This window comes from Carettochelys insculpta, chromosome 1 (genome assembly GCF_033958435.1).
Source record: "Carettochelys insculpta isolate YL-2023 chromosome 1, ASM3395843v1, whole genome shotgun sequence".
In the NCBI taxonomy this organism is placed as follows: Eukaryota; Metazoa; Chordata; order Testudines; family Carettochelyidae; genus Carettochelys; species Carettochelys insculpta.
In genome coordinates this window covers 329,435,660-329,460,945 of record NC_134137.1, presented here as the reverse complement: position 1 = coordinate 329,460,945, position 25,286 = coordinate 329,435,660, and the positions used below count along the sequence as shown (strand labels likewise).

General features: G+C 44.2%; 1 protein-coding gene across 2 annotated transcripts in view; it reads left to right on the top strand.

The window, feature by feature from the left end:
* The first annotated feature begins 9,307 nt into the window (after nucleotides 1-9,307).
* Nucleotides 9,308-25,286, top strand: part of PPP1R3A (protein phosphatase 1 regulatory subunit 3A) — a 54,737-nt gene continuing 38,758 nt past the window's right edge. Inside the window, exons 1-3 of one of the 2 annotated variants that reach the window (XM_075014763.1) lie at nucleotides 9,308-9,325; nucleotides 16,052-16,739; nucleotides 17,273-17,421. In XM_075014763.1, the coding sequence (XP_074870864.1) occupies nucleotides 17,288-17,421 (134 nt within the window). In that variant the 5' untranslated portion in view covers nucleotides 9,308-9,325; nucleotides 16,052-16,739; nucleotides 17,273-17,287. Of the gene's footprint in view, nucleotides 9,326-16,051; nucleotides 16,740-17,272; nucleotides 17,422-18,889; nucleotides 19,727-25,286 lie in introns of those variants that run through there. The other variant, XM_075014755.1, reaches the window with a different exon arrangement.

Sequence of the window (25,286 nt, the reverse complement as noted above, 5' to 3'; positions counted from 1 at the left end):
GGAGACACAATGGGATCTTGGAACAAGTTATCTGCCAAACCAGTCCAGAACATATTTCCAAGCAGCCTCAGGGATCTGTGGAGAAAAGCAATACTCTGGCTACACCCTTTTTCTCCCAGTCACACTCATATTCTGAAGTTGTGGGGAGATAAACTAGCACAGGAGGTATTTTACAGTGGCCCAAAACTAACTGGGATTCCCCAGGTGAGGGGACTCCTCAGATTTTCTCATTAACATCCTTTTGTGCCAGTGGCTCAAAGAGGCCATCGTATGGGAGAAAGTCTGGCTAAATGTGTAGATGCACGTAGACAAACACTCTCACAAACTATGTCAAAATATTCAAAGGAACTAGGTTTAAGAAAACGTATTATAAATGAGACTAAAATAAATCACATGGATGTTGTAGTTATCTCCAAACAAAGCATTCTTGAACCCATTCTGAGTGATGGGAACACTTAAAAGAAATTCAAACAAGTTGAACTACAGGGAAGCACAGTTAAGGCACCTCAACAACCTTAATTTTGCCCTTTGTGCGATTATGATTAAGGCGTTTGAGTGTTTGTAATCCTATATATTAGTTTTGGAAGATAGATTTTATTTTCTGTCATGATGTCATATGGTCACTGGCAGATCTTCAGCAATCCATGGAGAAAAGCCTTAGTGGAGCCTGAAGAGGTGTCTGAGCTTTGTTTCTTTGCAGAGGGCAAGAGATTTCCTATATGGGAAATACAAGGGGTGTGACTGTATACTTGAAAATACAAATACATATTAAAGTTAGGGGCTTCTTTTTCCTAGGAGAAGTTTCACTAATGTTCTTGAAAAAAAGCTACAGTTATTTTTATATCTGAGAATCGTAACTTAGTATTGTATTTATCAGCTAAATTACTTTGCATAAGTTAGGCATCACATATTACTTCAGAAATCAATGTTGGCATAAATTCAGGAAGGGCCAACTAAAAATGAATCTTATTTACATGGCTTAAAAATAACTATATGCAAATGTAGCCAACAATAGATTCTCACTTTCAGGTCTAATTCTTTTAATATACAATGAAGTTATAATTATTGAAGGAAATACATCATATAGGATGTCAGGTGATGTCCCATACATGATTAGTGGATACACCATCTCATTATACCTGGGGAGTTTTACTTGGTACAAGAAGAAAAGAGCAATTGACAGTATTTATTTATAAGTGCATACATGACCTCAGCTCTAGCTATTTATGTCATAGGCTGGCATTTCATCTGTGTACTCCAGAAGTGGATCTGCTGTAAAAAGGTGACCTCTGTCTTATTTACGAACAGAACAGAAGAAGCTCAGTCAAAATGCTGAGATTCTCTCTGACTTCTCATTTTTACCATCCTCATTAATGCATTTCATCTGGAAAATATTAAGGCTGTCAATATGCAAGTTTGAATATTGTATTACTGTCACATCTTGTGTAATTTAGAGTTTGTAGCTGTGATAGTTGTCACTTGCAAGCAAGTGTCTTATGTCACATGCACTACCTCAGATGCTCCATACAAGCATAATGTCAGCAGCTGCCTAATTTTCAGGAACATTGCTGGCTTCACATCAAATGAAAATTGTCTGTATCAGGAATCTGGTGTCCTCTCTAATTATAGGACGTGATTTCAGAATCAGAAAACTGGATGGATTTTGGTTTTTGAAATGTAGTTAAAGTGAATAACTTGATGATCTTTTCTTAGATCATTACATTTGAGTTCAGTTGTGAACTTCATCTCTGGTGGTCTCAGTGAAGTATTACACACAAATAGACACATCCTATATTAAAAGAAGATGATTAATTTGCAAAAGTCAAGCACTCAAGAGTTAGGAAATGGCAGAATTAATGTTGTCCATGCAATCTTATTTTGCCTTCTCATTTTGCATTATGATACAGGTTTTAATCGTATGGCTGCATATTTTTCCATAGGATCCTTGCCTCATTGAATACACAGAGCTGATCTGCTCTGGGGAGTGAATCAGAATTGTGAAGTGAAAGAGGCTAATACCCATAGGACCCCTTGCCTCATCTGTTACAGAAGTGGGAAGTGCGTAGTGACGGTTGCAAGGGATTGTAGGAAGACAGTCTCATGGTCAAAGCTGTTGAATGCTGCCCTGGGTAACTGAATTCTATCAAAGCCCTTGCTGCAGTGTTCCATATAATGCTAGGGAAGAAATTCAAACAAACTTTGGACATGTAGTCACGAATTGTGTGTTCCTTAGTTTCCAGGTGCTGATTTGAGGTCCTGAGATCTGTTTGTCAGAAGTACTAAGCATTCACTGTTGCAGCTGAAGTCAAAGGGAGCTTTGCTTGGACCATTTAAGCTACATCTATACTAGCCCCTTCCTTTTGGAAGGGCCATGATAATGAGGGAGTTCAGAATATGCTAATGAGGTGCCTCCATGAATATGCAATGCATCATTAGCATAATGGCAGCCGCACACAATTTGAAAGTGCCAAATAGGAAGAAGGGGCTTTTGAAGTGCAGGGGGGTCCTTTCAAAAGGCCCCCGTCTACATGGGCACCATGTGTTCCGAAAGCAGCACTTTTGAATCATGCATAGCCGCCATTATGCTAATGAGGTGCTGCATAGTCATGGAAGCACCTCATTAGCTTCTTCCAAACTCCCTCATTACCATGCCTCTTCTGAAAGGAAGGGGCTAATGTAGACGTAGCTTCAATGTGCTACATAATAATACTAATCTGAAATATCAGGTTCTAGGTGTCATAAATTGGGCCCCCAAACTAGAGGATACTAGAGGATACAGATTTTCTGGGCATCTGTTCTCCATCTGTAACATGGGGATAATATCATAATATAGAGAAATACTGAAGTTTGTGATGCTGTTAGCTAAGGTAGTGGTGAGCACCAATGTTTCTCATGAGCTGTGCACTTGTGCGGCCACTCAGGAGAAATTCAAATGCCACCCAGCTGACTAGCAGAGCACCCACAGCTAGGTTTTTGTTTCTATTGGTGGTTCACATTCCCAGTTTTAGTTCCCCTTTCTCCAACCTGGCCCAGTGTCCACCCACCACACACCCCATTCTTTCTTCCCTCCAGCAGTTAGGTTTTGTGTTCCCTCTGCACTTTATTCAAACTTATTTTTTCTCATCTCTAGCTGGGGTCAGCAGGAAGGGCACTGGGAATTCAGGAAAGTTGAACTGATTTCAGTTCAGCTGCCAGACTCACCGTGACCTGAAGAAGCTCAGAGATGCAACTGACAGGAAACCCCTGACCAGCCCTATTTTGGAGCATGCTCAGTACAGATGGAATCTTTGGGAAATTTAGAGGCTAAACTTGAACTCTCTATTGAGTAGGTGCAGACTGATTTTTCAAAGGTTTCTAATGTCATCAAATTTGGGGAAATTTTCACAAGCACAGCAAAAGGCACATTCTTGACAAAAAGACTTCTCTTTGCCACAATGTAAGTTCCTGTTCCCAGGCATGAGGGTGGTAGAAATTTAAAGAAGATTGCTAAAACTTTTTAACAGGGGCAAAACAATGCATTTTTCCTAGCCTCAATCTCAGAAGTAGTTGAAACCAGTTTGGCTGAAATTTTTTTGTGTAAGTTCAGCCTTAGCCAGATGCCATCTTGGAAAATTTCAGTCTGAACAAGTAAGGCATGGTAAAGTTATAAGCAAGAAAGACAGGCTCTTATAATCTGAAGTGTTGGGCAACCTTGATTACAGGCAGAGCTGTCTGGAATGTTGGTTGATTAATTTTGGGTTTTATAGTTAGAAACCCTTTCAGATACATTAAATATGGTAGCCTAAGGTACGTTGCTGGAATATGTTGTAACTACTGTACAATATATATTGCTAGAACAGTGAGGAATCCTGTGGCACATTAAAGACTAACAAATATTTTGGGGCATATATTTGTTAGTTTTTAAAGTGTCACAGGACTCCTATTGTTCTTGCTGAAGCAGACTAACGTTGCTAGGTGGGTGTAAATAATTTATCAAGTGAAAGTAAATGAGTGTTTCAGATGGTCATTAAAATATTTCATATATAAACTCAGAAAAATATTCACAGCCACATACAAAACTGCTTCTTATTTTGATAAACAATATGATTATGCAGGTGACACTACAAAAAGTGTACATTTTGTTATTTAAACAGTTCGCACTGAACTGCTAGTTACTTAAATAGTTTAAACAATGTATGGTTGTGGGTATGAGAACCAAAATCAAAATGTAAAGGCTTTTTCAAACAAAAATTAAATTAAAATAATATTTGGAGTGTGAAAAAAGTTTATTCATCTGGATATTTATAAAAAAAAGAAGTATGTAGAAATTCCAGTAATAAAGTTCTATATAAATGTGTGGTGCCTTTCAAATAAACATAATTGGTCAGACCATAAATAATATAAAATTCTGTCTAACAACATAAAATACAATTGTCAGAAGTGTAATTCATGCAATATTTTAAAAAGTATGTGATAATTACAGCATTTCAAAAACTCAGTAGTGGAGAAGGGAATAGATTTTAATATTTATTGCCTTGCATAATTTTTAGTAAATGTAAGCATATTAGATACACATATATATGAGCATCAATTTAAAAAAGAATGGCATTATATAGTAGCATAACAGGCATAGGGCAATTTTAGTTTAGTCATGTTGGGTGATCAGTCATGTTTGATTTACTCTTATGCTTTATAGAATATACAAAATCAATGAAGTATAAGTAGAAGTTTTAAAAAGTGCTTTACTTATTATAATTGCAAAAGCTAATATTCTACTCCATAATCATTGCTAATCACTAGCTTGGCTAATTAGGTGAGATTTTCTGTCTCCACACACAATATATATACATATACATATACATATACATATATACACATATATATATAAAATACTATATCCATATGGACGTTCATGAATACAGTTGCTTCTGAAATTACTGCACTTCTTTCTGGTACTCACAAGTATGGTAGAAGGCTTAACTTTTCTGCTAACTGTTAGAGGAGAAAAAAACAGAATTAGGGAGTGTCTGCTGAACATTCAGAAAAACATTCTGCTGTGTATTTAATGAAGTATGTGATCCACAGAACCAGTCCATATTTGCCTTTGGTTCATCAGACTGTATCTGAGGCGAAAACTTCCCTATGTCAAAACCATAATTAATATTCCACTTCTGATATTCATGTGCAAAATGCAGGTGGTTGACATAAAGCATTTTCCACATAGGGTCCAGAAAACAGGAATGTGTTTGATAAAGTGAACCTGGTGCTAAACAGGAAAAATCTTGCCATGGTGTAAGGTAATTCACGGAGAAATAATGCTCCAGATTTTTTTGCCGCCCTCGCTTTCGTGTTCTTCGGTGTTGCCTAAAGTCCCCATGAATAAAATCATTTAAGTTTTCTGGGTGGATGCTCCAATAATTACCTTTCCCATCCTCACATCTTCCCACTTTGATAAAACAATCGTTTAGTGAAAGATTATGTCTCACACTGTTTCTCCAACCTTGATCTTTGTTCTTGTAGTAAGGAAAATTGTCCTCAATATACTTGTAAATTGCTGCTAAATTCATCTTACTTGTAGGGGAGGACAGAATTGCCTTTGCAATTAAGGCTATGTACGATAAAGGTGGTTTCTCCAGAAAGCCGCCTTCATTCCTGCTCTGAGAAAGACAACTGTCGGTCCACAATTCAGAATTGGAAGGGTTGCGTGGAAACCCAGAAGCCAGTTGTAATTCTTTTTCTTCTCCCTTTTTGTCTTTAATTCCATCCTTGTTTTCAGGACTAGCATCAGTCATTATAGCAGGGTGATGGCTCAGTGGTTTATTTTAAGTTTTCTGGTATTTTATCATAAGAACTCAATGAGAGAATCTGTTCATTGAAGTTAAACTGCAGCTGAAGTAAGTGTTGGGCTCTAAATGTGCTGCTGTGACTTGTTCAGATTCTGATTTTATACTGTGCTAAGTCAACATCCTAAACAATGAAAAGAGAACCGCCTATATTTACAAAAATCAAGGTACAAATCCTCGCTGAAAGAAAAAAATGCAAAATAATTATTATATGTTAAGTATGTAGACAAATAGACCATGGCGTTAGCCTCTCACTTTATTATGATCTGGGAAAACACCCTTCAGTGTTCCCCGTTGAAGCCTAATGATAAATGAAAAAATGATTGTGGTTAGATAGCATTGTGAAAAGATTGAACCTTTCACTGATACACAGAGCAAACTGACATCAACATGTTGGTTTCTGTGTTCTATAATAGTCAAACATGGTGTATTTAGTATAATAAATGTTTGTTTTGCACACTAAAAGGAAACATTATCTGAAATGAAACATGCTATCATATTCTGTAGCAGCAAACTACTGCTTATGAAATGGAATTAAAGCACAAATCTTTATTCTTATTCTATGGGACCAATTGTGCAACTGTTCCTTTGAACTGAGTAGTACTTATTCATGTGATTGATCCCACTGCTCCCAGGAGCTACTTGTGTCAGTAAGTAACACTCAGAGGCTGTGCCTACACTATCTCCCTACTTCGAAGGAAGGACGGTAGGTAGGGTGTTGGGAGTTTATTAATGAAGTGCTGCAAATTCCCCCCCACGGCAACTCTGAAGTCTGAAACTTTGAAGTGCCGACTTGCATGTACTTTTGAGGAGTAAATTCTGATGGAGTAAAGGGACTTTGAAGTACCCCGGGCACTTCGAAATACTGGTGGGTGAGCTGCAGCTACACACAAGCCGGCACTTTGAAGTTTAACACTTCACAGTTGCCGTGGGGCAGCGGGGGGCGGGGGGGGATTTGCTTAATGAAGTGCTGCACTTGCACCACAGCACTTCATTAATAAACTCCCAACACCCTACTTACCATTCTCCCTTCGAAGTAGGGAGGTGGTGTAGACAAGCCCAGAGTAAGTAATGGTGGCTCTGTAGGGACACCAAAGCATATAGCACAGGATGATCTGCAGGATTATAGATCTGATATCACTAAGGACAGGCATGTGATTGGTATTTTATCTCATATGTGCTATTGGGGAAGTTAACTACCTATTCTGTATGTTTTACTATTAAAAGAAAAGCAGGTGAAGCGTGAAAGAGTTTGAAGAAACCTATTCTCCAGAGGGCCAAGCCCCCTTGGTTACTTTTACAAGGTTTGGTTTGTAAGCCGATAGACCCACATCATCAGCAGAAGGGACTGAACCCGCAACCATACCAGATAAAAGCCCTGTGCTCTACCACATGAGGTAAAAACCAGCTGGAGGTCACCCAAGGCTGAAGAACAGAGACTTGACTCTCCCTAGTGTGCAATCCTGTGGGTTGCTAAAACCTTGCCCCATTCCCAGCATCCAATGAACAAACCTCTTTTCATATTTTCAGATTTCCTTGGCTGTTAACATTAGAACCACAAACTTGTGGGCAGCTGAAGAACACCCAAATTAGTGTGTAAAGGGGAGTGAGCAGGACCTGGCTCAGAATCCATTTGTGCATGAATTAAATCAAATAAATTAGTAGCACTGGTTCACCCTCCTACTCCCCCCAACCACTTATCAGTTAACTTAAGTCAATTAGTCACTACGGAAACAGCAAGTACTGTCAGTGGGCAAGCTTATGCCAGTTAGCCCATTCTAAGCAGCAGTGCAGTCATAGTCAGAGGTGCTGGAACTAGGGGTGCTGAGGATGCTACAGCACCCCCTGACTAGAAGTGGTTTCCATTTTATCAAGGGCTTACAGTTTGGTTCAAAGGCTGTTAGCACCCTGACTATAAAAATTGTTCCAGTGCCCCGGTCACTCTGCGCTAAAAGAGCTCTTGTGTGTCACTTTGTGCGCGTGCCTGCTGCCAGTTTGGCTAAAATGCTACTCATGCTTCCTCACTTGATGAAGGAAAGTTTAGGTGTTGTACAAGTATGGAAAACAGGGGTGGCCACAGATACTTTTTGAGCATCCAAATCAATAGAGGGTCTGTATTTGAAAACCCAAGAAACAACCTACCGATTTCACTTCAGCATTGGTGGGGAACTCTGGATCACACAATAATGAAGCCAAAGTACCAAACCAATTGATCCCCAACAAATGGATCTGACACATGCTGCTGCTGCTGTCCCTCAGAATGGCATGACACTCGTGGGTGATGGGTCTTCCGAATGCACCAGACTTTATCTGAATTGGTCATTGGAATCCAGTGTTTTTAAATTAGTTGTCCATGTACAAATCCCAAACACAATGGTAGTTCAGGGGTACCCAGTCTACAGACTGGGCCATGCATGGCCCACCAGAGCATTTCATAAGGTCCAGGACCTGCTTCAGCACAATATACTAATGGGTGATTTGTTAGTATTTTATCATCATGTTTATCTCATTTTAGCTTACAAGTGTAAATAGACCATATTACACAAAGGTGAAAAAACCTTAAATCCATTTGGAACAAACTGAACTTAACATATAAATCAATACATGCAATGTTAAATCTTATTAAAATACAGGTAGGACCTTCCTGGTCCAGCACCCTCAGGACCTAACTGGTCCTGAACCAGGGGGTTTGCTGCACCAGGAGAAGTCAATTCCAGCTTCTCTGCTGCTGGCTTCCAGGCTCTCTCTTGGCCACTGGGCTCTTCTATTGGCTGCCAACCCCCTCTCCCAAGCTCCCTTCCCAGATGCCAGCACCACGCACAGCCCCCTGCCCCTCTGCCATTGGCCTGACTGGGCTCCTGGTCCTGGTAGAGATTCCAGCTGATGGCATCCATGCTGCCAGCCCATTTTCACACTTGGCTCTGGCAGAGATCCTGGTCGCTGGCCCCCCATCTGGCTTCCTGGCAGACCATGGATGTTGCCGGACCAGAGAATCATGGATTAGAACAGTCCATCCTGTCTGTAGCATCTATTTGGTGTCTAGAAGGTTATGCTTAGGTTTATGTGGCTCTCCTTTGCAACCATGCTGGGTACCACTGCTATACAGCACCCATATTTTTTGGTGCCAATGATGCAGTGTCAGTGTCTTTCTTGTCCTGCTCAGTCGTAGAGTTGGGTCTTCATAAATCATTGGGATTATTTGAGTCAGACTGGCATCATCCCCAGTGACAAACTATGAAAAGCCTCGGGAGGTTACAGAGTCCCCAACATCTGTGTGAAGTGAAGATTGCTGTTGTCTTGACTAGAGTGAAGCTGTGCAGGCAGAAATACTGGATGACTATGTGCTATTCATAGTATCAGTTGATTATGCGGCAGATGGAATTCCATTATGTCACCATTGCCTGCTTTATGCTGTGGCACAGATGTTGATGATTCATTTGAGACTCTCAGAGAAGTCAACATGCAACAGAAAACTGAAATGGCTGCAAAGCTCTCAGGAAACGGTATGAGTACTTTTCTTCAGGCTCCTTGTCTTGGACAAATCTTTTCACTGCTAGGTTGAAATAGCTCATAAAGCTGGGTCAGCATGAGAAACTGCTGTCACAGCCGTCATTCTTCACATTTGGTCCATTGTGTGAGGCCGTGAACCAAGGAGAGAGAAAGGATGTTGTAAGCTCTTTGGGAGAGGGACCATCTTTTTGTTCTGTGTTTGCACAGCCAAAATACTGTCTTGAGCTGTGATTAGGGCTACTAGGTGCCATGGTAATAGAAATAAAAATCTTTTGTGACAGCATCATTTTTTTCTAATCTGTAACTAACAGCAAGTTGCTCCTAAATATTGATGGGTGCATGGTGGTGTGCTGATATATATGACTGTAATCAATGCATTTACTAATGTGTTGTCTAAATTGCTGATAGGACATTAGCAACTGCCAGCATTGCATCAACACATCCTGAGCAAGAAAAGGAAGGTCTCAGGCTGCCTCAGATAATGCTTTAGTTAAATACTAATAGACTGGCAAGACAGAAGAAAGTTGTGTAATAGACATGAGGTAGATTACCTGCATCAGCTTCCGCTGTGATTTGCTATACATAGAAAAGATAGCCTGGACAGTAATGGGCAATTCTGCTCTAAGTGGCTGCGTATAAATGGTGATCTCTCACTCTGTTTTCTGTCTGGGACAAAAAACCTGGTAACACTGAAGCCAAGGGGAGTTTTGTTATTGATTGCAATGCGTTATGCATATTCAGAATATCTCCTGGCTTTAGCAACAAAAATAAATCTACACCACTTTTCTTCTTAAAATAGTTTTACTATTTCTGTTAGCACTGTAAAACCAACCCAGGTTTCAGAGAATGACCTGGTTTCTATGCTGGCTTGCAGAGATCAACAGAACTGATAAACAATTTTGCACTGCCAGGTCAAATTCTGTGCAGCTCCGATGAGATATTCAAGAGTCTGTAACAGCGAGCTGAATATGAAGACAGCAAGAGGTCTTGTTAACTTGTGTTGTTCTTTGAATCACTGTTAATGAGGCCAGAATACCTTGGCAGAACACACATGAACATGCTGTGTGCATTCTTTCCTAAGACCACAGGTTTAAAAAAATAATGGTTTCAGGATACTCCTCAGGGGATGCCAAGACCCTGTATTCTACACCTTTTTGGCCTTTTAACTATTCAGCTTTTCTGACCATCCAGCAACTCTCTGATGTAGCATGATCATCACGGAGAAATCATTTCTATATTCTTACCCTACTCCATCTATTACTTTGGCTTCATATGCTGGGTTGAACTGCACTGCTATAAACACAATATTGCTAGTGCATTGGAGAACTTTATGTTTGATCAGAGTTTCTGCTGCTCACTGTCAGTCAGCCTGAAGTCCTCTCTTGTGGCTTTAAAAAAGATGATCCCAGCAGGCCCCTCCTGGAAAGCTCACTACCTTTTGTTGTACTGGAGAAGCTGGTCCCTGTACTCCTGTGAAAACTTTGTGTGTGGGCTCTGTGTACAAGTGTTCCCTCTAATTTTCCCATCCATGTGAGAAATAAAGGCTACGTCTACACGTGCCCCAAACTTTGAAATGGCCACGCAAATGGCCATTTCGAAGTTTACTAATGAAGCGCTGAAATGCATATTCAGCGCTTCATTAGCATGCGGGCGGCAGTGGCGCTTCGAAATTGACGCTCCTTGCCGCTGCGTGGCGCGTCCAGACGGGACTCCTTTTCGAAAGGACCCCGCTTACTTCGAAGTCCCCTTATTCCTGTGAGCGGATGGGAATAAGGGGACTTTGAAGTAGGCAGGGTCCTTTCAAAAAGGAGCCCCGTCTGGACGCGCCGCACAGCGGCAAGGAGCGTCAATTTCGAAGTGCCGCTGACGCCCGCATGCTAATGAAGCGCTGAATATGTATTTCAGCGCTTCATTAGTAAACTTCGAAATGGCCATTTGCGTGGCCATTTCAAAGTTTGGGGCACGTGTAGACACGGCCAAATTGTGTTATATGCACTGAGACGTGTAAATATGCACCAACCTTAGACCCATATCTGACAGCTGTGGGTGCTCTGCTGGGCTGTGTCTACACAGGAGCCCACCATCGAAAGGCCAAAATTGAAAGCCAGAAATTGACATACCGGCTTTCAAAAGAACACGACCACACGGCGAAGGCGGATTGCAGGTCCAATCCCCTTTCTCGATGACCCATCCCGTTATTTCGAAAGGGAGTGTCCCCATATGCCCAACTGCCCTTTCGAAAGAGGGAAGGTGGAGATGCTGCAGAAAGGGTCACATGGTTGCCAAGCCCTTCTGGGGCCCATAGCCAACCACTGCCTTAAAGGGCCACCCTGCACTAGCTGAGGCCTGCTGAGCTGCCAGCATTGACTCAGACCACACCCTGCGTGTCAACCATGGCCCACAACACCCTGCTGCTGGCACTGGATGCAGACATTGTGGGCACTGTTACTCACCTTGTTTGCATGGTCACCGCAGCTGCTCCCCTCTTTCTGGGGAGACAGAACAGCTCCCCTGAGGACATGGACTGCCCCAGCTTGCACCCCACCCCCTGGCACCCCGGTGCCTGTGGAGCCACCCACGCAACACAGGCTGGTGGAAGCGACTCGTTCTGGGGCAATGGGATGATGCCACCTGGCTCTGGAACTTTCACATGAGCTGGGACACCATCCAGGAGCTGTGCCACTGGCTGTCACCCTTGTTGAGGCACCAGGACACCACTATGTGTCCTGCACTCCCCCTTGGGAAGTAGTTCACAACTGCAATATGGAAACTGGCCACCCCGGACTCCTATCACTCAGTAGGGCACCAGTTTGGGCCAAGGCCACCATTGGAGTGGTGCTCATGGAGGTAAGCCAGGGGCTTGCTGGCCAGGAAAGGGTTGGGGGGGCCACCAGCTGGGATGGCTGGGAGGGGGATGGAGGGGCTGCCAGGAAGCCTTCAACACCTGCCTCAACAAGGCCTGGCACATGGTCGAGCAGGCACCTCAAGCAGCAGTGGCGGTGTCTCCTTGCCTGCCTCGAGGTGGGGGTGCGCAATGTCCCACAAGTGGTGGTTGCTTGCTGCATCCTCCACAATATTCTGGAGGGTAAGGGGGATGGCTACATGCAGGGATGGGCAGCTGAGGCCACCCTGAGGTTCGAGCAGCTGGCCGCTGTCACCAGGTGAACTGTGATGGGGCCCGGATCCGAGAGGCCGTCTGGGTAAGCCTTTCCCCTGGGCCGCACTGACCCACCCATGCATCCCCCCCACCACCACATGCACCACCACCACACCCATCCCTCCCACCCCCCAACAAGACCACGGGACATGGGCATTGGTGCACAACAAACCTTTATAACTTAAACTGAAAACCATTATAGTGTTTGAACATGTAACTATTTAAAGGGTGGGTGGGTGGGAGAGGACAGCCATGTACTTCGTGGGTCGGGAGGGTCCTAAACTGGAAGGAGGGTGGGCAGGGGCCTGAACTGAGAGGGGAGGTCCTGAACTGGGAGAAGGTGGGCAGGAGCCTGAACTGGGATGGTCACGGGGGTTGTGGGCCAAGAGCCCCAGTGGCACTGGGATCCCTTTCCCCCCTGGGGGTGAGCTCCATGGCAGGGCTGGGATGGGGCAGGGAGCACTGGAAGGTAGGGTGGGACAGCATCAGGGGCATTGGTGTGGGGTGCGTTGGGGGCCTCTGTGGAGGGTGTGGGGTGGGCAGGGGCCTCTGTGGATGGGGGCCTCTCTACTGGGGGTTCAGTGGGATGGGCAGCTGGGGTGTGTGTGCGGAGGGCTAGGATCTGTGCCACATTGCACACGTGCTCCTGCAGAGTCCCATGGATGCCCTCTAGACAGGACATGAGTTGGTCCCAGGCCTCCCTCTGCCATGCTACATTGGCCTCCTTCAGCTGGAGGTGGCACTCCATGAGCTCTGCCTGGTGATGCTGGCGGGGTTGTCCCCCATGCACCTCTGTGACCTCCGGCTGTGCAGCTGGCACATTGGTGCGGCTGCAGGGCCCTGGACCCTGTTCAATGCCTCCCGGGGGCTGTTGGGGACAACCGAGACCAATGGGTTTTGTGGGCCCTCGCTTGCTGCACCTGGATAGGGAGACGGATGGCATATCAGTCCTGGAGAAGGACCTCGTTCCCCTGTTCTCCCTTGGACTCTGTCCCGCCTGGGGCCCTGCCTCCCCTGCCTCCCTGAGGGCCCAGCAATGGTGGGCATGGAATTCATGCGGTGTCAGGTGCGCACAGGGCTTCCCCCTCCAGATGGGACACTCCCTGGGTGCAGGCTGGCATGTGGACGTCTCCCTGGCCAACTGGGTGCATGGAGCTGTCCATGGTTCTGCGTCTCGGTGGTGTAGGTGGCTGCAAGGGGCTTGCTGGGGGCTGTGGCCACCCAGGGTGTCTGGCCCTGGGCCTCTGGGCCTGTGCCCAGTCCACTGGCAGGGGGTGCCACACCTGCCCTTTCAGCCCAGGTGCTGGCCTTGCTGTGCACTTACCAGGGAGGCCCACGATGATATCTGGTGAGGCCCAGCTCCCCGTGGCTTGGCTGGATGACCTCAAGGTGATGTCTATGATGAGGTCGCCTTCATCGCTGGACCACTCCTGGGTGGTGTCTGCTCCCTGGCTTGGGATGGCTGGTCCTGGCTCCTCCAGTTCCTCCAGCTTGGGCTGGTCTGCGGAGGTGTCCCGGACTGCTGGGGGCAGGGAGTTGTCCTGGGGCCCCAGGCTGGAGCAGAGCTCCTGATAGTAGGGGTAGGTGGAGGGACCTGCCTCTGAGCACCCGGTCTCGTCCCGGACCTGGGCATAGCCCTGTTGGAGCTCTTTGACTTTGCTCCAGACTTGCTCTGGGGTCCGCTCTGGGTGGCCTTGGCTAGTTAGTTCATGGGCCAGGTGGGCAAAGGCACCAGCTTTCCTCCTCTTGACCCCCACCTCCTGGAGGATCTCCTCTTCTTTTCAGAGGCCCAGGAGGTCTCAGAGCTTAGGGTCCGTATTGGAGGGGCCCCTTTTCTTGTTTTCCGGGACAGGGTCCTGGGATCCCTGTGAGGGCTCGGGGGCGGGGGGGGGGGCCTGGGGCTCAGGGGGCTGCCGGGTGCTGGCCATGTGGCCTTCGTTTTCGTCAGGGGCAGCTGAGCGGACATGCTGGTAGCAGCTCATGCTGTTGAAGCTTGCTGCTCTCAGCTTCCTGCCACAGGGTTTCTGGGTCCATGCAGCTTTAAGAGAGGCTGGATGCGTGGGTCATTGAGCTCCACTCTTCAGGGCAGGGCATCTCTATGCTCTGGCTGGGTGCCATCGTGGAGGAATCCTCTTTCAAAAAGTGGGCAGTGGAGCGTCTACACGTGCCCTCTCTCTATGTTGTTTTTCGACGGGGGGTGCTCTTCCCACTATGGGATCAGGGGCTGGCTTTTGACGTCTGGGCCGCGCTCCTCTGATTTCCGATCTCCAGTGCGCATGGCACATGTAGATGGTCCCTCTGTTCTTTTGAAAGAGGGTCAGTCTTTTTGAAATACTGTGCATGTGTAGAAACAGCCCTAATCAGCTGGGCATCATTTGAATCTTTCCTGAGCTGCCACCCAAGTGCTTAACTTCAAGGGGACACTGCAAGTGCAAGTGTTCATTTTTATAATGACTGTGTTCCAGGCCTCATAGATTCAGTGGTTACAATATTGCTTAAATAGTATGAAACAGATGAAATGCTAATTTGATTTTAGTAACATGCAAACAGGAATTAGAGCCAGAGAGAGGACAATCCCAAGAAAATGGTTTGGAAATACCTTTGTTGCAATCCAGAGGGGACATAAAAGCTGCGTCTACACGTGCACGCTACTTCGAAGTAGCGGCACCAACTTCGAAATAGCGCCTGTCGCGTCTACACGCGTCGGGCGCTATTTCGAAGTTAACTTCGACGTTAGGCGGCGAGACGTCGAAGTCGCTAACCTCATGAGGAGATAGGAATAGCGCCCTACTTCAACGTTCAACGTCGAAGTAGGGACCGTGTAGACGATCCGCGTCCCGCAACGTCGAAATTGCTGGGTCCTCCATGGCGGCCATCAGCTGGGGGGTTGAGAGATGCTCTCTCTCCAGCCCCTGCGGGGCTCTATGGTCACCGTGGGCAGCAGCCCTTAGCCCAGGGCTTCTGGCTGCTTCTGCGGCAGCTGGGGATCTATGCTGCAGGCACAGGGTCTGCAACCAGTTGTCAGCTCTGTGGATCTTGTGTTGTTTAGTGCAACTGTGTCTGGGAGGGGCCCTTTAAGGGAGCGGCTTGCTGTTGAGTCCGCCCGTTGACCCTGTCTGCAGCTGTGCCTGGCATCCCTATTTCGATGTGTGCTACTTTGACGTGTAGACGTTCCCTCGCTGCGCCTATTTCGATGTTGGGCTGAGCAACGTCGAAGTTGAACATCGACGTTGCCGGCCCTGGAGGACGTGTAGACGTTATTCATCGAAATAGACTATTTCGATGTCGCAACATCGAAATAAGCTATTTCGATGTTGGCTGCACGTGTAGACGTAGCCAAATTGTCCCGCAGCTTGGAAGTGCTGCCTCTCTTTAAATCAAGACTAAAAAGTAATTCTTAAGTAGGGATTGTTTAGAAACACCTACAAGAAAATTCCACAGGTACCAGGGTAGAGTTTCAGAACCAAAGACTGATCCCATTCAGTTAAAACATTGATATAACTCATGTTATTTTGATTTGGAGAAGTTTTGCTCTCCAACGTCTATTTCTGTTTTCCAGCAGGAACTGAAGAGGACAACTACTACTTGCCAATAAAAGTCTGACCTATGCTCACAAGAACATAGAAAATCAGGCATCAGGCTGAGGCTTTCTACTTATAGCACTTTGTAATGCAGCTACTTGTCATGTGATGGAACACTCTTTATGCTGGCAGAGCTGGCCAAGGCAGTCTAGCAGAGGACCTGACCGAGTGTCCATTGAAATTAATAGAAAGATTCCCATTTACCCCTTGGGCATTGAAACAGGTCAAGACAGAGCATTTTCCCCCAAATTAGTAGGGTCAACACCTCCTCTCTCACTCTCCAGAAACAAACAAGCAAGCAAACAGAAAAAAAACCCAGCAACAACAACAACAAAAAACCCCTTTCTCTTCATGATTCAGCCCAGGTTCCCTACAGTCTAACAAGAGTTTCAGCTTTTGCTAACTTTCCACTTACTCACCTCAGGCCTTCCCTGTTTGTTTAGCAACGAGCCAGTTTTTAAGGGCTCCCTGATACAAGATAAGCCGGTAACTCCTGATTGCCCTCACTCTGCAGTTCTGTGTGACTTGCCAGAGAGTTCATGAGGGAGTTAATACCTAGCTGCAGGCTACCGGGTTTCCAGAACCTTTCAAAAGAGACTTTCATAATAAATAGATGAGGAAAATGCAGTATGCAACAGAAAGGGACCAAAGCATTGCAGTAGTACTGCTGTAAGTAACCTTTTGTGGTTTATTCCATTGATATTGGAACGTTTTCTTAGGTTATCTAGGCCATGGGAGTGTGTGACTATTGCAGAGATGGCCATAATTTCCCTCAGGCCTCTGGTGACCCAAATTGCACCTAGTCACAATGGCTAAGTGCGTGTTGCTGCCAGGCAACAGGTTGCTGCAGCTATACACTGCTTTCGCTCCTCATGAGCAATGGCAGAAGGGAAGCTGCTGCCCTGTGGGAGCTTCTACGGGGAAAGAAGATGGAGGCTGGTTCTAGGGGGCCCCAAAGTGCTGCCAGTAGAGATCACCCTCCTCTCTATCTTCAGCATGCAATCACCCCTTCTCTGCAGGCTTGGAGTACAAAGATCACCTATCCTGTGTGCAGAGGATCTCTAAGCACCATGTCCTTCCTTATTACAGAGCATGTTAACCTCCTTAACAAGGAGTATTCTACAGCAATGGCCCAAAACTCTGAAGCGGTGGTACTCCAGTGGGATAGGCATTTATGGTATAATACCTTTTTTTAAATAAAGGGAAGCACTGATTATATGTGCTCTGTCACAAGCGGACAGTATCAACAGAGACACAGGGAAGCAGGGAGCCATAAGAGCAATGGAGGAGATGGTGGCAGAGGTGAGAGTACTGAAGAACTAACGAAGAGGAGAGGAGATGCCATCACAAGGTAGGAAGCAGTATCATCAGAAAAAGGGGGCTTGGGAGAGAATGACATTGGAGAGGACAGTTAGTAGACATGGACAGGGAAACAGCGGTGTTTTCAGGTCATGGTCTTTGCCTCCTGAGCAGTGTAACATTGTACGTTTCTCTACAGAGTGCCTTGAAAGCGATATCCACAAGCTGGCTGATTAATGGCTTGTTTCTGGCATTTCGCCACAGCCCCATGCTGAGGGTGATGCAGAGCCATTTAATTCCAGTGGAAGCACTGGGAGGCATTGTGCAGAAAAGGTGGAGGGAGCAATACTCCTTTAAGGGGTGAACCACATGCTTCTTTCCACCTGCCAGGCTAGCCAGCGTGGGGGCTGTGATTCTGCATGGCCACATATGGAGGCAGGGGTCTCTGTTCTCATATCCATGCAGCTGCATAAAGGCTAGCTACAATTTAGTCCTAAAATATCTTACAGCATAAACAGGAGTTAATAATCAGATACAACTACAGTGATTCCTCATAACTGGACCTCCAGTTTAGTCACTATAACTTTTTATTGCACTCTGGGTTCATTTGACTATATTATTTTAGGTGCATTAAGACTGGCAAATGTTTCTTATGACAAGATCCTAATAGGCCTATCTCCAGAGTCTGGCCCTGCAAATTTGCATGATACAGAAGTCAGAACAGAATTTGTTTCTCTGTCTCTTGCATTTTTTGTATTTGGACACAATGTAAATAATGTTCTGGAGATATAAAGCAGAAATTATGCAAGAAAATATTATGATGACAAAACATATATCCCAGTGGGAGGTTTGTGGCTTTGTGTTTATGCTATATGATACATTTGCTTTACCACAGTAAACTCTTTCATACCTGTCAGCCCCGGAACCAGGAGGCTGCTGGATATTCAAATATGCTAGATAATAGAGAGGTATATTCAGCAATGCATAACACTAAAGAAAAAACAAGATTAGATATTAAGAAACAAAAATGTATGCAGAGTACTTCATTCACCAACAACAGTAGTATTGTGCACTGTAAACTTACACTGTATTTGCTGTATTTATTTGTGTTTACTTTCACTATACTGTACTTATGGAAAATGTAACTAAAATTTGCTTACGGTTAAAATGCTGGTTATTTGAGAATTCTGGATAATAGAATGGTAGATATGAAGGAGTTACCATAAGATGATTGTATAAAAATATCCACATTTTCATATTCTGAAGATGGAAAGAAGTAACATTTTAAATGTTACCTCAGTTCTTTAACTGTAGATGCTACCTTAAAAAAGTCAATGCATTATTTAAAAATTGTGCCTGAAATCATAACACTAATGCTATCCAATTTAAAGCCTTTGCAGAAGAGTCCAACATAGTTTACACACCACTGCACCTATTAATAGACCTGACTCCTTTTCCATTCAATGTCAACTGTAACATTAATCCTTGTTTTAAATCATAGTGTCTCAAATATCAACTGCCACTAGTTGCAGAGTTCTCTTTCAGTTTATATCAGAGAGCCCAATGGAGTCTTTTGAAGAACCTAGTCAGATTAGACAGGATAAGTTATTAGAAGTCCCTACTTTAAATGATTCCCTTTCAGAAGATGAAGATATTAAAGATACCCTTAAGCCTCGCTTCTCCCCCCTTCCCCGAAGGCGGAATTCTGCTTCTTCAGAAGACATGGAACCAGAAACCCCATCTACCATTACAAGAAAAGTTTCGTTTGCTGATGCATTTGGCTTTGATCTTGTGTCTGTTAAAGAGTTTGATACCTGGGAAGTTCCAACCACATCACAAAATGATGACTTAGAAGTTAAAATTTTAACTGCTGAGGAATATTTTCTTTCTCCACTGTTTATACTACCTGCCTCACAAGAAGAACTTTTGCAAAAAGTGCGTGTACAGAAGGTACTGCTAGAGTCAGTTGAATTCTTACCTGGGGTAACATGTATGAAGGGCATTATTCGAGTTCTAAATGTATCTTTTCAAAAGTTAATATATGTGAGGATGTCACTGGATAACTGGATAACGTACTACGATATCTTAGCAGAATACGTGACAAATTCTTGTGATGGTGAAACTGACCAGTTCTTCTTTAAGATTTCATTGGTTCCTCCTTATCAGAGAAATGGAGCTAAAGTTGAATTCTGTATACGTTATGAGACATCTATTGGTACATTCTGGGCAAACAACAATGACAAAAATTATGTATTACTCTGCCATAAGAAAGAAACTGTGCAGGAGGTGGATAATACGAATCAAGAAGAAACCACTGATAAATACATCAAAGGCTGCTTAAAGACAACACCAAGCAGGTGAGGTGATTTCTTAGCATCACTAGTTTTTAAAGTCCTCAAGTATAGCAGTCACTATTTAAAAGTCAGCATTTTGTCACCAACAATCATCAAGTTGTATCTAAGACTGTAGTTCTCGGTAATTGAGAAAAGAAAATTATTGGTAAAATTGCTAGCTATTGTTGGCTTTTTAATTATTATCACTGTAGATAAAGCTTTGCTTTCACATGTTGTCTATGATTAATAAGACCATTCTGCTCAAGAGCTGTTTTTAGTACAGCACTTACTTATAAGTAATACAATTGTGTTAAGCTATGAAGTCATGTGTAATCTTTATTAAAAGTGCCAGGTTTACTTTTGGTTGGGTAGGTAAAAGTGGGTTCTTTAGCTTCATCAAGTAATAAAATTAAGGGGTAAGCATGGATTTTAATCTCTACAGCATGTAACCCCATTTAACCTCAAACATTTGGCTGCACACAGAGGTGGGCTTACGGTCCTGAAAGGTTTAATGTCAGCTCTTAGGGGTATACAAAATCTTTATAAAGCAAAATATATCCCTAGATATTTTATGCTATATGTCACAATAGGTGTGTCCTAAGAATCGGTACGGGAATTTTCAAAATGTCTTTACTAACACAAAACCAGTAATGATGGCTGAGGAAGTTATTAACTCAAGGAAGGGACTTGTTTCAGTTCTTGCGGTTCGGAGAAACTCCTCTGTCATTGGCTGGTCTGTGCCGCAGGTGACGCACAGTGAGATCTTCCTGGCAGTGATGGATGTTTCTATGGGCACTTAAAAAAATCCTCAGCAGGCAAGAGATATAAAGGGGATTAACAGTGACATACAAAAAATAGACAAACATAGCAAATTAAAATAGGGCTTATCATGCAACTCTGTATTTTAAAACAATAACTGCAGTAATTACATGCAGATATGTACTATAGGAACTGGAAAGCATAAAGGTAATGATTAAATTATGACTTAAACCCAAAAACTCAAGGAAATTCAGGAATACATCTGAAATTCTGGATTCCCACTTTCTATTTGTCTCAACCTATTATGCATAAATAAAGCAGCACTTAGGTGGGCCCCACTCCTGCTCCCATTGAAGTCAGTGGCAAAATGCTCACTCCGTGTTCAAGCCCATGGAGTCTAATTCTGCAGTTTTTGCTCATGCCTCATGTCACAGAAAGCCAATAGGAATGTTACTTGCCTGAGGACAGCAGGATCAGGACTCTGTTTTGTTTAGAGGTCTTTCTTCAATATCATGGCAAAATGTGAATTAATGATGAATTTTCAGCCTTAATTTTCTATGTAACTTCTAATTTGACAAGGCTCTTTTACATTCGTGGTTTTAAACACGTGACAAAAGTTAGCAAAAGTGAAAGGGCGGATACCTGTTCCCCTGGGAGTTCAGGGAGAATGAAGTCACTGGAGGCCCCTAGCCCTACAGATTGGTGTCAGACTTGGGCCGCGTCTACACGTGCACGCTACTTCGAAGTAGCGGCACCAACTTTGAAATAGCGCCCGTCATGGCTACATGTGTTGGGTGCTATTTCGAAGTTGAAATCGACGTTAGGCGGCGAGACGTCGAAGTCGCTAACCCCATGAGGGGATGGGAATAGCGCCCTACTTCGAAGTTGAACGTCGAAGTAGGGCAAGTGTAGACTATCTGCGTCCTGCAACATCGAAATAGCGGGGTCTGCCATGGCGGCCATCAGCTGAGGGGTTGAGAGACACTCTCTCTCCAGCCCCTGTGGGGCTCTATGGTCACTGTGTCCAGCAGCCCTTAGCCCAGGGCTTCTGGCTGCTGCTGCGGCAGCTGGGGATCCATGCTGCATGCACAGGGTCTGCAACCAGTTGTCGGCTCTGTGGATCTTGTGTTGTTTAGTGCAACTGTGTCTGGGAGGGGCCCTTTAAGGGAACGGCTTGCTGTTGAGTCCGCCTTGTGACCCTGTCTGCAGCTGTTCCTGGCACCCTTATTTCGATGTGTGCTACTTTAGCGTGTAGACGTTCCCTCTCAGCGCCTATTTCGATGTGGTGCTGCCCAACGTCGAAGTTGAACGTCGACGTTGCCAACCCTGGAGGATGTGTAGATGTTATTCATCGAAATAGAGTATTTCGATGTCGCTACATCGAAATAAGCTATTTCGATGTAGTGTGCACGTGTAGACGTAGCCTTGAAGAGCAATACATATCTGTGTTACCCAACAGCTGTGATCAGCATCTACCAGTTAGAGTTGTTCTCAGTAACTGAATGGAGAAGCATGCAGTGGGACTTAATGGTGCTGCAGGTATTAACTCTCTGAGCTCTCCTATGACTTGTCTAGACCCAGGGAGTGGGAAAGAAGCATGCTGCTCTATGGATTCTCCCTGCAATGCTTGTAAATGCCATCTTCTGAATGTGGGTAGCATCCCTCCCATTTAGACACTTTTCCACCGAAATGCCCCTATGATTTTCCTCATGGATTTGTTCCCTCCCATACTGTGTCACAGGGAACCACATCAGGTGCATGTTTTTGTGGTAATATAAGTAAAAGTCACCGTGCCTCGGTCACATGAAGGCCCATTTACGTGACTTAAGCAAAGTGTGTCGGTGCTCCCTTTAAGTATCCTTTACACTGCCACAGCAACATAAAGGGGCCCTAATGTAAGTGAAAACACTCTCAAAGTAACTATAGACTCTGTCTTAAAATTCTCAATGGCCTCTGAGAGACTATAGGGTCCTGAATCTAGTATCACATATGTGGGTATCCATGGACTTCAGGAGAATTCAGGAGCATTACAATCTGCACTGGTGTGAGATAAATTCAGTTTCTGTGGCTCCAAAAGGACTATTGCTGTTTATGCAGTACATCCATAGTTATGGAGTACTGCTACCCAGCCAAGCAAACTGTTAAATCTCATCTCATGCGATTAAAGTGTTTCGGTTTTTTTCCCCGTCAGACAGACACTTAAGCCAAATCAATAAGAACATCTGGACAACATTTTTGAAAATCAGGGCACCTACTCTGGTAGCTACATATGGACAAGTTTTAGACGTCATTAATCTCTTCCTAAAACATGGATGGTTCCCCTGACAGATCATGTATCTTGCTGGTATATAAGTATTTAAGAACTTTAAAAGAAAGGGATTTTTAACCGGATAGGTTGATCAGCTGTGGGACTTGCCTGTTTGCCAAATGGAGTGAGTTCAGTGTAGACCACTTGTGCAGATAAGAAGAAAAGGATAACAGGCACTATTAACAGTATATTAGTGAGGATTCACAGTAGTGGTCCACTTATTATTTTATGGGACTACTCACATGAATCAGGATTATTTTTGTGAGTGTGGTCAGGAATGGGCCCTGCAACATCATTATTTTTGAGAAACTGGACCCTCAACATGGGCTCACATACCAAATTTAATAATTAAAAATACAACTCTCGCTGTATAAAAACTAAACACATGGGGCGTATAATTTTGACAATACTCTTCTGGCTCCTCTCCCCCCAGCCCCGCTTCTGTACTTAAATATGACTAAATGGATCTATTCTGAACTTGTTGTCTTTCTCAGTGTCCTTCCATGCTGAGGTTCAGTACAACCTGGATTTTAATATCTGATTTATTTTACCTTTCAAAACCTGTATTGGAATTGACAGGTATAATATGTAGAAAAAGTCTTACTATAATAGGATGCTTTTGCAAGCTTCAAAAATCATTTCTGTTTAGCAGAGTTTTCATTAGTTCAAAAGCTTGTTCAATGGAGATTTTATAGGGCACATTGTTTGCTTTTTATTTATTGGCTTGTTTGAGATTGTGTTTTTGCCTTCCAAAGTCCCGTAAGTATACAAAGTCCCAGGGTGCGGGGAGGGAAGGGGAGCATCTGAGATTCAATCTAATACATTCTAGCATATAATAATTTGAAGGTCAGTGTTTAGAAAAGAGAACTGTTGGAAAAGATTTTAATCACATGCATCCCAACAGATTAACAAATATAGCAGTGTATAAGCAATAGTTAAAGTGAAAATTGGTAATGTATGCCACTCAGATAGCTTCACTCCATTTCTCTTAAATAGAAGTTGATTTTCTATTAGTTACATTAGATTGTGCCTAAGAAAAAAATCTGTACTGGTTGAAACTCTCTGGTCTGGGGCCCTCTGGTTTGGCAACATCTCTGGTCTGGCAGGACCATGGATGTTGCAGGACCAGACAGCTCAGGCAGCTGGGAGCTGGGACTAGGAGTTGAGCCAGTCTGGTGGCTGGGGGCTCTGCTGAAAGCCAGGAGCAAAGCTGGTCCAGTGGCAGATGGAACAGTGACCAGTGTAACCCGTGGCTAGCAGATGAGGAGACTGGGAGTGGAGGGTGACTACAACAATTGGCTTTTCTCCTTGGACTTTCTGATGTGATGCTAGTTTGAAACAAACAAAAATCACGACAAAGTCTATCGTGATGATTCTGATGTATGTAGACATGAGGTGAAAGTTTAAAGGGTCAGATTTCCTTGTTGAGCTGCATGAGCACAGAGTGGCCTTAAAGCTGCTGGAGGTAGTGAGTGGAGATTCCTCCTGCACAACTGTTTGCTGGTGGACAGCTAGCAGAAGTCCTTCTGCTGCCTTCTACTTCAGCTCCCCAAACCTGGCAGAAGTGAAAGAACAAAGCATGGTAGAGCTCCATGGTGCCCAATCTTCTGCTGGCATCAGGACCCTGAGGACCAGTGCTATTTCTTTGCAGCTCTTCTGAGTCAGTGAACTCCAACCAGTTCCTCATTTCTTTGCCTTCCCTTCTGAGTTCAGTCAGGATGGATTGGAGCAGGAAGGCTGGAAAAATCTGAGAACTACCCTAGAGCACATCCAGGGTCTCTGCCTCCAGGAGCATATCTGCAATGACAAAAAGGCAAATACAAAAGGAGTTTAAATTATGTTTCCATTTTAATTGCTGCTTTTTGGTTATTGTTATCATGATCAGAAAGAGGGGGAAAGTAAGTGAAAAGGGTATCAAACCATTAGCTCCTGCTTTGTGTACAGCTGTTTAATCACAAGGTTGTCATGGAGAATCTTAAATGTACACCTTGATCAGCATGCAGACATGGGAATGGGACTAAAGCTTATTACTATTATTAGGAAGTGACTATCACGAGAGCAGCTGTTCGCTGCTCTTGCTAGAGCAGGCTGTCCATTCACAAGGAGCCCGCTGAAGGAGCAGCATTACTTGTGTGCTCAGCTTGCACTCCATATGTTACCTACCACTCCAGGTCAAAATCTGTGGAGGGCAGTCCTTACAGCTAGAGATGTTGTGCTGCCAGTAAGAGTGATGATTACATACTCTAAGAACCCAGTCTTGCTCCTATCAAAGTCATTGATAGAGCCTGTGGTTTTCTCTCTCCATGGCAGTAGAATTTGCTCCCTGCCACATGACCGAGCTCATGAATTCAAGGTTTTAATTTTATTTAAAATGATGTTTTCAGCTCTCATGGTTATGGCTCAAACACTGAAAATGTGAAAGAAGTACAAAATACTGTAGTTCTTCATTCCTGAATCTGCATCCAGTCTCAAACAATAGATCTGAGAACTGGAGACTGCCCTGTGTATGTTAGTGGA